The following is a 13,934-nucleotide window of genomic DNA, read 5'->3' on the forward strand; positions in this document are numbered from 1 at the left end:
TATGAGTCTATGATCTGAAGAAAATATAAGAAATAATTTCTCTACAGTTACATGTGTGATATGTGATAACAGCTTACAGCACAATGTGCTATGTCCACACAATACTTTCAAAAAGTGCAGTAAAAGATCCTTAAGAAGTGTTTGTCTACAGTTTGCATTTAGATGTAGAAATACAGAATAATAGAGAGGTTAAAGATTTTCGAGATAACAGCGATGTTGGTACAATATCTTTATTCGTCAATTATTAAAAATGTCTGTTCCTCAGTTAGACACTGATATATTCAGTATATATACAAAACAGTGCACGTATAGTATAGTATAGTATAGTATAGTATACGTACAATATGTCCAAAAAATATGATTTTTTAAATTTTTTTAAGACAACTTTATTATTCATTTTTGTATTTAAATGTCTAATTTAATGTTCCGTGTGCAGTTTTCGCTGCCAAATCATTTGTTTAATGTTCTAAAATTTTGTCAATAAAGTTGTTTTTTTTTTAAATCCACCATTGGCTCAACGAGCAAAAACGTCATCACAAATCGGCCAATCAGATCGCTCGATGTACCGCGGATATTTGAAAATAGAAATGGCTGAAGTCCGAGCGTAAGTCTGTTTAAAACACTTATAACGTTTCTGTTAACGGCAGCTGGCTTCAGAAAAAAACGCTTTAACGTGATTAATGTAGTTAAGATTCGCATTATTAATCACAGACGATATTTAATTCAAACTCAAACGGCTAAAGACGCGAAAGTGAACGTTGGTGCAGTCTGTTAGCAGGGTGGCTAATGCTAACTGTTGTTCTTACATTCTTATCTGCTGACGGTCAGAAATACAAGAATTATAAACACCCGAACCCTTTTTAACTTCTTTTCTCTACATATTTTCTACAATATTATGTTTTTTACACGCTGCAAGTAGCATCTCATCCAGTTATTTGTTGTTCCGTGTGTTAGTATTTAATACTGACGAGCTGTAAACTGTGTTGTTGTTGTTTGTGTGTGTGTGTCAGTGTTCTGCAGCGCTGTGATCCCGCTCTGCTGGATCCATGCGGAGACTCTGAGCAGCCAGACTGTGCTGAAGCGGCCAAGGTGTTCCTCTACCTCACGGTCTGTTTATATCCAGTGTTTTAATGTGAACAGTCAGTTAAAGGAAAAGTTCACAGTTTTTCCAGTGTGTCTTAAAACTACAGTCAGTTGCACAGATGACCAGTGAGAGAGGTTTTCCTCCTGGGCTCTGTTCCCGAGAGCAGGTTTAACAAACTCTGAGTATGTTCACTCTGAGTTAAGTGTGTGTGTGTGATACTATGAGTCACCATGGCAACAGGTAAATAACAGGCAGAGCCTCCATTTTAATCCAGTGGATGTAGAGATATTAATGCATGTGTATGTGGTCGATGCAATAAGTTAAAACAATAAAGTTTTATTCAGCGTCGTCCAATAATTCATCATTTATCAGACTTACATTTGCTTAATGATGATAAACTGTGTATCAGGCTGCAGCTACATTACATTTTAAATAGCTATATTTGTTGAAAACACAGGAAGCAGCAACTGAGGATGAAAAATATAGTTAAAGATTTAAAACTAGATCAAAGACACAGAGACGTGACTAGCTCACAGTCTGATCAATAATAATGTGTTTGATGATTTGCATCGAGGTTTAAATACAGCAGATATGAAATGTTTAGACGTCTGTTTGTATCTCGGCTCACTCAGAAACATTAACATATAATCTCCAATATCACAGGAATGATGTTCCATCAGTGGACCAATCAGAGATCATTGTTCATTGATCCGACGTGTCTGAAGCTTCATACTGATTGTTTAAATTTAAACTGAGATTAAACATTATGTGTTTGAGCAGCTGCTCTAACAAACTGACTCAGAGTTATAACAGAAGGACGTGAAGAGGTTTGATTCTGAGCTGAGGATCAATTCACGCTGTGGAATATTTGAACTGCTGCTCAAAGAAACGACTGATGCATAAAAACTTTAGAAAGTCCTGAGTAACGAACTAACATCCAACCAGGATTCAGATTCTGACAGTAAAGCTCCGCTAATGAACGATCGATACGAGCTGAGAGGAGACGGAGAGAAACTCAGAAAACCTGCCACACACAGAGTCAGTTACCATGGTAACCGACCCAGAGTTTAAGTTATCTCCCTTTCTGGAACTGAAGATCCAGAGTCTTCCTGAAACTGTGTGTGTGTGTGTGTGTGTGTGTGTGTGTGTGTCTGTGTGTGTCTGTGTGTGTGTGTGTGTGTGTGTGTGTGTAGGACAGCCGGCGTTTGCAGAAGGTTCTGTTGCGTCAGCTGTTTGTTCTGGACTCCATGATGTCTCTACTGGAGGATCTGGAGTCTGCCCAGCAACTGCTGACGCTGCCCTGCCCCCCCCAGCCCGGTAAACATCTGGCCTCATCTCTTACAGCTCTCTGACCTTTGTTCCAACAAACTCTCTTAATGTCACAAACTCTTTATAAATCTCTGGTTTCAGCCTGATGAACGTTCCTGAGACCTGCTCTGCTCCGTTTGTGGACGACTTTCATTCACAGAAATGTTCCCAAAGAGTGAAAAGAAGAATCAGAAACCAGCGGACATATTGATCATTGATTAGTAGTTCTATTAGAGGAGCTGAAACTATCAGAAGACATGAATCCATCAGAGCAGCACAGTGACAGAAACACAGAGGGAGCGAAACGTCTGCGTGACTAATCTGACCGTCAGAGATATTACAGCTACAGTAGCTGATGTTACACTGTCAGCATGATGCTGGACAGGATTAACTCTGTTTTAGTTTAGATTTTATTTTTATCACATTTAAACATTTAAATTTAAATTTAAATTTAATTTAATTCAGATTGAAGACGTTATGATTCAAACGAGTTTCTGTTTATTAAATCTGTTCACGACTCGTACGAGAGTTTGAACCTCAGAGAAGAAAACTGATTTCTGCATGTTTATACCTGTGTGTGTGTGTGTGTGTGTGTGTGTGTGTGTGTGTGTGTGTGTGTGTGTGTGTGTGTGTGTGTGTGTGTGTGTGCGCAGAGGGTGGGGCTCGTGGCAGGTGGAAGGCTCTGAAGATGGAGTGCAGGGTGGAGGTGGAGGAGACGGAGGCTCTGCTCAGATCTCTGCAGGACCGAATCCAACAAATACACAACAGACGACACACACTCACACAGCTGATCCAACAGATACACAACAAGGTACACACACACACACACACACACACACACTCACACACACACACACACACACACACACACACACACACACTCACACACACACACACACACACACACACACTCACACATACACACTCACACACGGAATAAAGTTAGGAACACTTTTGTAAATTGTCTTCTGGTGTCCTCATCTCCTCTCCTTACCTCCTTGTCTCCTTGTGTCCTCTCCTTGCCTTCTTGCCTCCTCTCCTCGTCTCCTTACCTCCTTGTCTCCTCGCCTCCTCTCATCGTCTCCTCTCCTCACCTCCTCGTCTCCTCTCCTTGTCTCCTCTCCTTGTCTCCTCTCCTCACCTCCTTGTGTCCTCTCCTCGTCTCCTCTCCTTGTCTCCTCTCCTTGTCTCCTCTCCTCACCTCCTCGTCTCCTCTCCTTGTCTCCTCTCCTTGTCTCCTCTCCTTGCCTCCTCTGTCCTTCAGAGACAGCAGAGTGAACAGCTGGATGAGTCTCTCCAGAAGGCCCAGAATGCACTGCAGGTGTGCGACCGTCAGCTGACCCAGCTGAGGGCGGAGTCTGAGGCGGCGCTCGGTCACCTGGTCAGCTGGCAGCGTCTCAGAGACAAGTGAGTGTCATCAGGTCACATGTCCGTCGTCCAGGCGATCTGATTGGTCGCTAACGCGCCTTCCTGTCCCGTGTGTCAGGCTGCAGGTGTTCATCTCCGCTGCGCAGGACGTCATGCAGATCAACCTGCTGTCCTTCAACCAATCAGAGCTGTGTGTGGAGCTGAGGACCCGCCCCTCCTCTGATCATAACGTGTCGTCCAATGAGCTTGTACCGCTGAAGCTGTCCGTCACCTGGAGCCACGACGACCGCTTCAGACTGCAGGTAACGTCCAGGTGAACCAACCAGGTCGACTTCCTGTTAAAGTTCCAGTTAGTTGCTATGGCAATACTAGTGGTTGCTAGGTGGTTGCAGTTCATTGTTAATCGTCCCCACCTGCGGATGACCGCTGCCGCCATGTTTCATCATGTCTCATCTTGATTGTTGAATGGCGGCTACGTTCTAAAGCTCAAATTAAAACATCCACACCTGCGCACAACCCTGCAGGAAGCTGCTGCATCGCTGGATCACAGTTATTAACCTTATAGATACATGACATCATCACTTCAAAAACAAACGTACACACTGGCCACGATCTTTAGGACACGAGGCGCTGGTGCTCATGGGAAATGTAGTCTTCATTCCAGGAAACACTACTGCTTTTGTAACTTTAAACTTTAAGTTGCGGTTTTGTTGCAGACGGTCTGGTTTGTAAAACAATCCGTCAACAACACATTTTACTAATTTATAGAAAATAATCACAATTTAAATCACAGTGAGATTATTGGACAGAAAAATCATAATCAGATATTTTCCTCAAGTGCTTTTTTTAAAATAAACTTTATTTACAGTTTTCCCCCAGTAGTTCAGCCCTGAAAAGCTCTAATATGATTGGCTGAGCCCAAATCACATGTTTATGACTCCGTTCAGATGTTTTAGTCAGAGCTGATGTTTTTGTGTTGATGGATCATCGCTGAGGTCACAAAAATAACAACAACAACAATATCAGATGATAAACGGGGATCATACAGTTATTAGTTAAGCTTCTAAATAAGGACGTGGCTTCTGGTCCAGATTCCTCCACGTCAATAGTCTGTTTATTGTTGGTATTGATCGAGCGAGATCATGTGAGCAAATTATTTCAAAACGGTTTGGGTTAAAACACTAAAATGCAGTAAAAGTGTCCAGTTTAACGGCAGTAAAATGTCTGGTTAGTGGTCTCGAACAGTCCTCTCCTGCTGCTTCTGCGACTTCTTGCCACTGAAGACCAGTCCAGGACCAACAGGCTTCTGGACTACCAGACCAGAGTCCCGCACTGTGCTCCTCCATAAATGTCAGACAAATGTGGAACTTCCTGGTCTCTCTGTTGACCCCCCCCCCCCAGTTGCTGTAGTTGCTCTCCTCCATGTTTGCTGTTAGCGGGTTGTGATTGATGACGACAGGCGACGTGTGATCTGAGCGTTGTCACACAGCCAGACAGCAGATCTGATATAAAACATCAGGTTTGGTTTGTTTCTTTCTGTGAAAACATTTGATCTGAGTCACCCGTTATCTGATGTGACGCTGCGGCGGCTGCAGACTGCACATTTCTAACTGCTGGTCGACTGATCAGCTGTTGGTCTCAGACACTCTCTGTGTGTCTGCAGGTGTTCGAGGGGACGGTAGGTGTGGTGGACGACTGCGTATCGGGTCGTCGCTCTGAGCTGAGCGCCGCCCTGCTGGACGTGATGCAGGGATACGTGGGCCAGACGGACCTGCTGTGTGAGATCCAGGCGCTGAGATCCAGGTGAACACAGACCTCTGATCAACAATCAATAATCAGCTGTCGGCCGGTCATGAGGAGCTGACTTCATGTTATCTGAACCTGCAGCTCTTAAATATGTGTCAGGGGAAATGTTTTCAAGTGAAGGGAGCAGTTCAACTTATAATGGAAGAACATTTACTGGTTAAAAATACTCCTGCTGAACACAACGTTACATAACAACATCACAACATCTCCACAACGTTACTTAACAACGTCACATCTCCACAACGTTACGTAACAACGTCACAACTCCACAACGTTACTTAACAACGTCACAACATCTCTACAGCGTTACTTAACAACGTCACAACATCTCCACAACGTTACTTAACAACGTCACATCTCCACAACGTTACGTAACAACGTCACAACTCCACAACGTTACTTAACAACGTCACAACATCTCCACAACGTTACTTAACAACGTCACAACATCTCCACAACGTTACGTAACAACGTCACAACATCTCCACAATGTTACTTAACAACGTCATAACATCTCCACAACGTTACTTAACAACGTCACATCTCCACAACGTTACTTAACAACATCACAACATCTCCACAACGTTACTTAACAACGTCACATCTCCACAACGTTACTTAACAACATCACAACATCTCCACAACGTTACGTAACAACGTCACAACATCTCCACAACGTTACGTAACAACGTCACAACATCTCCACAATGTTACTTAACAACGTCACATCTCCACAACGTTACTTAACAACGTCACATCTCCACAACGTTACTTAACAACATCACAACATCTCCACAACGTTACTTAACAACGTCACATCTCCACAACGTTACTTAACAACATCACAACATCTCCACAACGTTACTTAACAACGTCACATCTCCACAACGTTACTTAACAACGTCACAACATCTCCACAACGTTACTTAACAACGTCACATCTCCACAACGTTACTTAACAACGTCACAACATCTCCACAACGTTACTTAACAACGTCACATCTCCACAACGTTACTTAACAACGTCACAACATCTCCACAACATTACTTAACAACGTCACAACATCTCCACAACATTACTTAACAACGTCACAACATCTCCACAACGTTACTTAACAACGTCACAACATCTCCACAACATTACTTAACAACGTCACAACATCTCCACAACGTTACGTAACAACGTCACAACATCTCCACAACATTACTTAACAACGTCACAACATCTCCACAACGTTACGTAACGTCACAACATCTCCACAACATTACTTAACAACGTCACATCTCCACAACATTACTTAACTTCACAACATCTCCACAATGTTACTTAACAACGTCACAACATCTCCACAACGTTACTTAACAACATCACAACATCTCCACAACGTTACTTAACAACGTCACAACATCTCCACAAGGTTACTTAACAACGTCACAACATCTCCACAACGTTACTTAACAACGTCACATCTCCACAACGTTACTTAACAACGTCACATCTCCACAACGTTACTTAACAACGTCACAACATCTCCACAACGTTACGTAACAACGTCACAACATCTCCACAACGTTACTTAACAACGTCACATCTCCACAATGTTACTTAACAACGTCACAACATCTCCACAACGTTACTTAACAACGTCACAACATCTCCACAACGTTACTTAACAACGTCACAACATCTCCACAACGTTACTTAACAACGTCACATCTCCACAACGTTACTTAACAACGTCACAACATCTCCACAATGTTACTTAACAACGTCACATCTCCACAATGTTACTTAACAACGTCACAACATCTCCACAACGTTACTTAACAACGTCACATCTCCACAACGTTACTTAACAACGTCACAACATCTCCACAACGTTACTTAACAACGTCACAACATCTCCACAACGTTACTTAACAACGTCACATCTCCACAACGTTACGTAACAGCGTCACAACATCTCCACAACGTTACTTAACAACGTCACAACATCTCCACAACGTTACTTAACAACGTCACAACATCTCCACAACGTTACTTAACAACGTCACAACATCTCCACAACGTTACTTAACAACGTCACAACATCTCCACAACGTTACTTAACAACGTCACAACATCTCCACAACGTTACTTAACAACGTCACAACATCTCCACAACGTTACTTAACAACGTCACAACATCTCCACAACGTTACTTAACAACGTCACAACATCTCCACAACGTTACTTAACAACGTCACAACATCTCCACAAGGTTACTTAACAACGTCACAACATCTCCACAACGTTACTTAACAACGTCACAACATCTCCACAACATTACTTAACAACGTCACAACATCTCCACAACGTTACTTAACAACGTCACAACATCTCCACAAGGTTACTTAACAACGTCACAACATCTCCACAACGTTACTTAACAACGTCACATCTCCACAACGTTACTTAACAACGTCACAACATCTCCACAACATTACTTAACAACGTCACAACATCTCCACAACGTTACTTAACAACGTCACATCTCCACAACGTTACTTAACAACGTCACAACATCTCCACAACATTACTTAACAACGTCACAACATCTCCACAACATTACTTAACAACGTCACAACATCTCCACAACGTTACTTAACAACGTCACAACATCTCCACAACATTACTTAACAACGTCACAACATCTCCACAACGTTACTTAACAACGTCACAACATCTCCACAACGTTACTTAACAACGTCACAACATCTCCACAACGTTACTTAACAACGTCACAACATCTCCACAACATTACTTAACAACGTCACAACATCTCCACGTTACTTAACAACGTCACAACATCTCCACAACGTTACTTAACAACGTCACATCTCCACAACGTTACTTAACAACGTCACAACATCTCCACAACATTACTTAACAACGTCACATCTCCACAACGTTACTTAACAACGTCACAACATCTCAACGTTACTTAACAACGTCTCATCTCCACAACATTACTTAACGTCACAACATCTCCACAACGTTACGTAACAACGTCACAACATCTCCACAACGTTACTTAACGTCACAACATCTCCACAACGTTACTTAACAACGTCACAACATCTCCACGTTACTTAACAACGTCACAACATCTCCACGTCACAACATCTCCACGTTACTTAACAACGTCACAACATCTCCACAACGTTACTTAACAACGTCACAACATCTCCACGTTACTTAACAACGTCACATCTCCACAACGTTACTTAACAACGTCACAACATCTCCACAACGTTACTTAACAACGTCACAACATCTCCTCGTTACTTAACAACGTCACAACATCTCCAAAACGTTACTTAACAACGTCACAACATCTCCACAACGTTACTTAACAACGTCACAACATCTCCACAACGTTACTTAACAACGTCACAACATCTCCACAACGTTACTTAACAACGTCACAACATCTCCACGTTACTTAACAACGTCACATCTCCACAACGTTACTTAACAACGTCACAACATCTCCACAACGTTACTTAACAACGTCACAACATCTCCTCGTTACTTAACAACGTCACAACATCTCCAAAACGTTACTTAACAACGTCACAACATCTCCACAACGTTACTTAACAACGTCACAACATCTCCACAACGTTACTTAACAACGTCACAACATCTCCACAACGTTACTTAACAACGTCACAACATCTCCACAACGTTACTTAACAACGTCACAACATCTCCACAACGTTACTTAACAACGTCACAACATCTCCACAACGTTACTTAACAACGTCACAACATCTCCACGTTACTTAACAACGTCACAACATCTCCACGTCACAACATCTCCACGTTACTTAACAACGTCACAACATCTCCACAACGTTACTTAACAACGTCACAACATCTCCACGTTACTTAACAACGTCACATCTCCACAACGTTACTTAACAACGTCACAACATCTCCACAACGTTACTTAACAACGTCACAACATCTCCTCGTTACTTAACAACGTCACAACATCTCCAAAACGTTACTTAACAACGTCACAACATCTCCACAACGTTACTTAACAACGTCACAACATCTCCACAACGTTACTTAACAACGTCACAACATCTCCACAACGTTACTTAACAACGTCACAACATCTCCACAACGTTACGTAACAACGTCACAACATCTCCACAACGTTACGTAACAACGTCACAACATCTCCACAACGTTACGTAACAACGTCACAACATCTCCACAACGTTACTTAACAACGTCACAACATCTCCACAACGTTACTTAACAACGTCACATCTCCACAACGTTACTTAACAACGTCACAACATCTCCACAACGTTACTTAACAACGTCACATCTCCACAACGTTACTTAACAACGTCACAACATCTCCACAACATTACTTAACAACGTCACATCTCCACAACGTTACTTAACAACGTCACAACATCTCCACAACGTTACTTAACAACGTCACAACATCTCCACAACGTTACGTAACAACGTCACAACATCTCCACAACATTACTTAACAACGTCACAACATCTCCACAACGTTACTTAACAACGTCACAACATCTCCACGTTACTTAACAACGTCACAACATCTCCACAACGTTACGTAACAACGTCACAACATCTCCACAACGTTACTTAACAACGTCACAACATCTCCACGTTACTTAACAACGTCACAACATCTCCACAACGTTACGTAACAACGTCACAACATCTCCACAACGTTACGTAACAACGTCACAACATCTCCAAAACGTTACTTAACAACGTCACAACATCTCCACAACGTTACTTAACAACGTCACAACATCTCCACGTTACTTAACAACGTCACAACATCTCCACAACGTTACGTAACAACGTCACAACATCTCCAGAACGTTACTTAACAGCGTCACAACATCTCCACAACGTTTTTGCAGAGTCCCAGTTAGTTTCCAACCTGCTGCTGTTTCTGGATTTAAACTGATTCATTTATCTATTAGGTTCCATTGAAGAGTCCATTCACAAAATGAAGCGTTTACGAATATTAAATGTAATGTGTGTGTGTGTGCGTGTGCGTGTGTGTGTGTGCGTGTGTGCGTGTGTGCGTGTGTGCGTGTGTGTGTGTGTCAGTTTCCCCATCGACTGGCGTCCTGCTCAGCGTCTGCTGGTCTACCTGAAGACGGCGTCGCTGGTGTGTCACCTGGAGGTGGAGGAGGGTTACCCACACAGCGGGCGAGCTCGCCTGCAGTCGGTCCGCAGAAACGGACAACCTGTGGACACGTCTGGACTGATGGTAATAAATCATATATAAATATATATATCTATAAAATAATAAAACCTGCAGCTGTCTGTCTGACTGCGTCTGTATCTCAGGAACAATCAGGTGGATTATTAAGTTTTATTTAGATATATCGCCTTCAGGATGAATCGTTGACTTTTCCTCCATCTGGTCTTTTTAACTTGTTTATGACCAAATCCCATCAGCCTCACAGAGCTGTTCGCCCGACTGCTGCACTGAATGATTATTTTCATTATGTTAATCTGACCATTATGTTAATAGATGAATCGTTAGTCCTAAAACACAAGCTGATGTCATTAAATGTCTTATTTTGTTTGACCAACAATCTAAAACCCCCAAATATTAAATGTACATTGTTGCTTTTCTTGGTTTTACATTAAATTCTCACATTTTAGAGCCTCGAACCGACGAATGTTTCACATTATTAGTGTAAAAATAATAATAATATGGATTTAACTGATTATTCAATTATCAAAATAGTTTAACTGACTAATCAACTAATGTGTTTTGTCTGTAATTCACTAGTTTATTACGTCCAGATATTAAAATAAAGATCTTTTTAAAGTTCAACTTTAGTTCCAGATTAGTTGGACTTTAATCTCATAACTTTACAGCCTTTGTCTCAAAATATTACAACTTCATTCTTGAAATCTCAGACTCGGTAATAAAAGTGAAGTAATTTGTCTCTTCTTGTCTTTCAGCCTCCTAAAACTGACCTCCGTCTGACTGACTGGTTGATTTTCCTCTGCAGCAGTTCGCTCGTCTGACTGTTTTCATCTCACTTTACTTCCTGTTTATCCCACTAGATGTCAGTGTCTCACCTGTTTATTCTCCCATGTTCACCTTCTTGTAACCAGCAGATATTATACAGTAACACATGTGTGGCCTCAGCTGTTAAAATAATGTTTTATTTCATCTTCCTGTTTTTGATATTAAACGTGTGTCAGTCTGTTAATGTTGTAAATTAAACATAAATGAAAACAGTCTCAGTCTTTGACGTCTGGGTTTCTTCCTGCAGTGCTGCTTTGTGGCCACTAGGAGGCAGCGTGTCTCCTTCCTGTCTGCCGCCTCCTCCTCCCAGCATGCATCTCTCTGCTTCCTACTGTACACTGTGACATAACACACACATGTACACGTGCACATATAAACTCCTCTCATGCAGGTCCGAAGCAGCTTTCAAGGATTTTTCATTCAATCTAAAATGATGAAGGAACATGTGACTCGCTGATTATCAGATTTATCAGCTTTGATACAAACACAACGTTTGTTATTAGATTCGTTGTCGGTTTGGATCCAAACATGAAGACAAACACAGAAAATCAGCAGAATGATCCTTTAAGAAAACAAACAAAAAAACAAAGTGGGTGTAAATATTTAGTAACATCTCATTAGTGTTAATTAACTGATGAGTTAATCAGCAACACTGATGTAACGAGAAGTTTGAACTTAAAAACAGCTGAAAACAACCAGGTATAAAAATCCAGTTTACCTCTGAAATCTTATTATTGTATTGATTTGATTTTATGAATATTTATTATTATTGATTTATTGTCTAAATTTAATCGTTTCAGATAAAAGTTAAAAGTCTGAAAATGGGGAAGTTATTGGATTCTTTTACTCCTCTTTTTATTTTTCAATAATAAATCTGATGTTTTTATGATTCCTGTAATTATTTTATTAACTATATTTGTTGCCGAACGTTTTGTTCTGATTAAATAAAGTTATATAACTTCTATGAAGTCACAGAATCAAGCTGTTTGTTATTTAAAACTTCACAGTAACAGTAAACAGGATGTAGTAATAGTAGTAATCACAGTACACAGTTTGTACTGTTACTGTTTGCTGCTTTTTACAGGAAAAGATGCATAAATGAGAGTAAAGTCTGAAACTGGGACACAGCTCACCTCTCTGCTCCGCCTGCTGCCTCCTCATTGGCTGGAGGGGATGTTGGGGTTTTTGCAGCTGCTGACCAATCAGAGAGCAGAGAGGAAAGTTGGTTATGAGGCTTCAGTTTGACCCACTTCTTCTTCTCCTTCTTCTTCTTCTTCTTCTTCTTCTTCTGTGTGACCGACTCTCCCAGAAACTGCTGGCAACGTGGAGCTGATCAGAATGGATCATTTAGATTTCTGTCTGTGCTTCACATAACATTATTGATCTGTGATATTATCGATTCACCTGCTGTTAATATTTACAATCCAGTCTGTTGTTCTGCACTTCAAGAAAACATCTGTGGAAGTTAATTATTCACTTTTTCTTTTACTGTTTATGTAAAGCGTCTCTCAGTATCTTGAGTTATAAATACAGTTATATAAATATATAAAATAAATATATATTAATAAGAAAATAGTAAAGTATTATTATAATACATATACTAAATATGGAGTTAATCCTGTTTAGTATTAAAGGATGATCATTATATTAGCGTATTATATTCAGTACATATTAGAGGTAAAGTTATAGTTCTATCTCTTTATTTTACTCTATTTTATGGTTTATTTAGTCTGTTAGTTATTGTATTTAACAATATATAACAGAATTAGTTTCTTCTGTGACAAAGCTGCTCTCTCTTCCCACCAGACGCTCTTTCCCAACATTCAAAGTGTCTGTTTGTGTCATAAATCACTAAATTTCAGTCCAATGTTTCAGTTAATCTGTTCATTTATGAGTCATCTTGCAGAATCAGCTGAGAGGATTCAGTGCTGCTGCGATGATCAGTTATTTGTTGCATTAGATTCAGACTACTATAAATCACGTTAAGGGAAATGATCTTTAACGGTGATGAAAACTATCAGCTGGTTTTGGACCAAAGTTGAGATTTGTGCTTTCACCTATAAAACATCCCAGTCAGCATTTCTCAGCTGGTTTTTCAGTAGTAATTTTAATTTTATAGCTTATTTCTGCTGTTTTAATAGTTTTGAAAAAGAGCAAAAGAACATAAAAAGTTTATTTTATATAACTGCAAACATGTTTTATGTGGAAAAACCTTAAAAATAGAAGTTAACAGATCCTACTGGCTTTTTGCAGTTAAAGCTCTT

The 13,934-nt window shown here is 40.5% G+C and overlaps 1 protein-coding gene across 1 annotated transcript; it reads left to right on the forward strand.

Moving 5' to 3' along the window:
- Nucleotides 1–528: 528 nt before the first annotated feature.
- si:dkey-225f5.4 (uncharacterized) lies at nt 529–11,884 on the forward strand. Its single transcript, XM_067570554.1, has 9 exons — nt 529–604; nt 1,011–1,107; nt 2,278–2,401; nt 3,046–3,203; nt 3,657–3,799; nt 3,879–4,062; nt 5,424–5,563; nt 10,731–10,893; nt 11,601–11,884. The coding sequence occupies exons 1-9, from the start codon at nt 561–563 to the stop codon at nt 11,664–11,666; spliced, it is 1,119 nt and encodes a 372-aa protein (XP_067426655.1). The 5' UTR covers nt 529–560; the 3' UTR covers nt 11,667–11,884.
- Nucleotides 11,885–13,934: the final 2,050 nt, after the last annotated feature.

The sequence above is a fragment of the Thunnus thynnus genome, chromosome 17 (assembly GCF_963924715.1).
Source record: "Thunnus thynnus chromosome 17, fThuThy2.1, whole genome shotgun sequence".
Lineage (NCBI taxonomy): Eukaryota > Metazoa > Chordata > Actinopteri > Scombriformes > Scombridae > Thunnus > Thunnus thynnus.